A 4,154-nucleotide genomic window follows, 5' to 3' on the forward strand; every position below is an offset into this window, starting at 1 on the left:
TAAAACTGACATCTTACAGATATAGTTGTCAAACTATCCAAAGCTCATTAGAGAGAATTGATCTGATCTTTTGAAAGTGATAAAGGAATATCTTGCCTTTTTGCATAAGAACAAAAAATCATGACCACTTTCTTCGGTATTATATGATGACATTAAAGATATGGTTATGTTTGTGACTAAAATTTGGATTAGAAATGACATTCGATTGGATGTAAAAAAGGTATCAGGCAAAACTATTTGAGCAGCACAATGAGGTGTTTATGTTGGGGAATTTGGCTAGTACCTGGCAAATGAATGTTTGTTCTTGAAGCAGAAGACAGAATATAATTCAAGCTATCTAGCAAAGAATCAAGACATCTGTTACTAGATCAGAATAAATTATCAGATCATTTTCTATGGATATTTCCAGAGAGGGTGCACATCAAATGCATGTAATGCAAATGAGAAAGCACAAACCTTGAAGAGATAACAACAATAACAACAACATGGAACTGAAGCAAAACAGGAACAATTACATTCAGTAGCAACATGCCTGTGCTGCTATGATACCATCCACTGAGATATTAAATCACAATATAAGATCTACCATCCAATGGAACATATTCAGATGCCACTGGTATAATATCTTCGGAGAATTTTGATAAATGTGCAAATTTGGTGTAATCAAGCAAGACATTTCAAATAGCTAATGCAACATTTACTGAGGGGTAATGTTATAGCAAGTGCACAGATCATATCAGAGACTGACCCAAACACATAAAACATGCTAATTGACATACAACTCAACAAAATAAATACATAAGCATCATACCATGGAACTGATAGACTAATCAATGGAGACACAAGCCTGGTAGATGTCAGCATTTGCCATTATTGGCTGTGCTGCAGAAGGAAGCTGCCATGGTTTCAGGAGAGGGTCCGCCATCTTTGGTGTGTCTATGGTCATCCCACTGACCCCCTCAAAGAAATGGAGCACTGAGTTCACCGAGCGCAGCCTCGCAGTCAATTCGCTCACCTGAGCCCTTAGGATGGCATTCTCGGCCTCCACTTTCGTGTGCTTCTGTGTCTCCAGATTGATTTGCATTGCAATCTTACCATTTTGGTTCGTGAGCTGTGCCTCCTGGTTTATTAGATCATCCAAGTGCTGCTGCTTCCTAATCCTAGACCTCCTCGCAGATTCTCTGTTCGAGAGCATTCTCTTTCTCTTCCTCTCATCTATCATCAGCTGCGGATCTCCTTCCAAACTCGAAGCTTGGCGGACTGGAAAGGAAGACATACTCTTTTGCAGGGTGATTCCCTGATTCTAAGCTAGTCAAAATCGGATTGGACGGAAAGATCCCCTTTTTGGGGAACGAATGGATCAAGCAATGAGATTTAGTTCATGAGATCACATAAAACCAGTAGAGGAATACGAGGGAGAAGGAATGGAGGAAGCAGACGCTCAGAGTAGCGAGATTCATAAAGGCCTGGAGCTGATTCTCCACAGAATCAGAGACAAGTACATTAAGTTCATCAACAATCTTTAATTTCTTCCAAAGAAACCTTTTGTCTGTGAGCAAAGAAAGGTAGTTTATCGAGGATGGTACCAGATTTACCAAATCAATTCCCGACAAGAAGAAAGATCAAAAACAAAAGATCAGATTTCGACACTGGGATTCGACGACAGCCCCAAAACCAAACCAGTTGCGAAGGATCAGATCTTGAATCACAGCCAGAGATCGACCAGAAATAAAGAGAAGTATTGTACAGGGACGGACGAACGGACACAGGGCGTAAGTAACAAGGAGAGTAGATAAGAGAATAGACACTTAGCTGGAATGACAGGCGCAGCCAAACCGACCAACCGATCGAGCAAATGGATGAGAGGACTTGTGATGCGATGGAGTGGAGTATTTATCGATGAAGGGGGGCATTTCGGGACGATGATTGGGTTCTGCGCAGCACGTGGGCTGCTTTTTTTTTCCTTTCTTTTTCTTTTTATTCTCACTCTAGATTGAAATAATATAACTCGAAACATATCGATTGAATTCGGGGAAGGATGCTCTCTGAATGAGATGTACTTATGATGGGATTGGGTTGTCAAGTTAGAGAAAAAGGGAGTCGAGGTTTGTTGGGCTATGTTTCGATAGAGTTATCTCTATATCCACTAGCTCTATCCCATTTTGATATTTTTCATATGTGCGAGAGAGAGGACATAATAATTAATATAAATTTAAAAATATATTTATATTTTTTATGTATATTTTTTTAAAAATAAATGAATGTTCAGTTGTAAAATGTATTGAATGTCTAGTAAATAATAAATCAAAACTATATTTTAAATTCACGTAAGTATTGCTTGAAAAAATTTATATTTTAAAATTTTATATTATATGATAAATTTACACTTTTAATATTTTTAATATTCATTCAAAAGTGATTACATATTTTTAAATTTAAATTAATAAGTATATATATATATATATAATTTTACAAAAAAATTTGTATGGCTCAAATATATAACAAATAAAAATATATAATCATATAAATAAATTAAAATTATTTTTAAAATAAATAAATAAAATTATATATGAGATGACATCCATAAATCATGTTGCTTTGAGGAGAAGGGAAAAGGAGATGAGGGTTGGAATTTCTATTATATAGAAATAGTTTTGTGATTGTAGAGAAAGTCATATGGTACTTTAAAATTTTTTAAAAATGTTATTAACATTTTACAGCAAATGCTAAAATACTAATGCTATCGGTATCAATATTTGAGTATTTATGAGGCAACAAAACCAAATATGATTTGAAAAAAATTTATTAAACGTCAAGTTATATTTAAAATATGAATTAAGATTCCATCAAATCTTAATTCACATTTGAAATATTGATTCGACTCTCGGATTTTGATGATGACGTCAATTGTCATTTGTTATCTAATCTATATATTGAGATAAGTGTACAGGATTAACTACGATGAAAGTAAGACATACAGCAGGAGTTACGCCAGAGTCAAGACTATGATCACGTTGGGAGTTCGAGAGCTCGACGGAAGTCCGGACAGTCGTCGGAGGTTCTATGGGAATAAAACCGAGAAGTCCAGGAGCTTGCCAAAAGAAGCTCGTCGGAACTCGTCAAGTGGATCGTCGCAAGTCCAGGAGTTTACCGGAAGTCCACAGGAGCATCACCGAGGGTTCATCGGATGATCGACGGAAGCTCGCCGGAAGAAGTGATTGACGCACCAGAAGCAAGCTGTAGTAAATGTCTTAAGAAATTCGTAGTTAACACGATGATTAAGTTAGAAATGGGAGGTGATCCCATTAACTTAATCTTGGGGCAATTGGGCTCTTGATAGACCCAAATTGGGCCGAATAGATCAACCCATTCGGACCCAGATTTCTTGGCCAGAGGTGGCACCGCTTGGGTCGGCGGTGGCACCGCCCAGCGCTCAGTCTCCGAGCTCTGGCTGGACGGTGCAACCGCCTTTGACAGAGGTGCAACCGCCTGAGCTCGATCTCCGAGCTCTAGCTAGGCGGTGCAACCGCCCCAGTCAGGCGGTGGCACCACCTAAGCTCGGTCTCCGAGCTCTGGCAGGAGGTGCAATCGCCCCTGACAAGCGGTGGCACCGCCTAGAGGCTCAATCTCCGAGCTCTGCCAGGCGGTGCAACCGCCAGACCCCGGAATTTCGGGAATTGAAAGTTTTGAGCTCGGAATTCAAACTGGTTTGGGGCCTATAAATACCCCACTCTTTCAGCAATGAAAGAGCAACCAAAACCATCGAAATCCTGATCTTACTCTGTGATTTTTAGAGCTCAAAAGTGTTGTATGAGTTAAAATTTCTTCTCCCTCTTTTCTTCCAAGTTTTGATCTTTCAAGAGAGGAGAGAAAATTTTGTAAGGGTTGTCTCCTAAGCCCGTCAAAAGGAGTGAAACTGTAAAATGGTGGTTGGCCTTCGCCTATTGAAGGAAGGCCTCTAGTGGACGTCGGTGACCTCGTCGGTGGAGGAAGCTAGAAGTGGATGTAGGTCAAGATTGACCGAACCACTCTTAAATCGCGGTGCTCTCTGGTTTGCATTTACTTTGAACATATTATCTTTACTGCAAACCTCCTCAATAGCTTACTGCCTTCTGCGAATTTATGATCATGTTTCAAAGTTTAGTATTTTCCAA

The 4,154-nt window shown here is 39.2% G+C and overlaps 1 protein-coding gene across 1 annotated transcript; it reads right to left on the reverse strand.

Moving 5' to 3' along the window:
- Nucleotides 1-826: 826 nt before the first annotated feature.
- On the reverse strand, nucleotides 827-1,276 carry LOC135630714 (bZIP transcription factor 53-like). Its single transcript, XM_065137868.1, has one exon. The coding sequence runs from the start codon at nucleotides 1,274-1,276 to the stop codon at nucleotides 827-829; it is 450 nt and encodes a 149-aa protein (XP_064993940.1).
- Between the last annotated feature and the right edge of the window lie 2,878 nt (nucleotides 1,277-4,154).

This window comes from Musa acuminata, chromosome BXJ3-2 (genome assembly GCF_036884655.1).
Source record: "Musa acuminata AAA Group cultivar baxijiao chromosome BXJ3-2, Cavendish_Baxijiao_AAA, whole genome shotgun sequence".
NCBI lineage: Eukaryota > Viridiplantae > Streptophyta > Magnoliopsida > Zingiberales > Musaceae > Musa > Musa acuminata.

Bases quoted from the DNA above. Each gene is read 5' to 3' on its own strand.
- LOC135630714 (XM_065137868.1), bottom strand. From the start codon at position 1,276: ATGTCTTCCTTTCCAGTCCGCCAAGCTTCGAGTTTGGAAGGAGATCCG.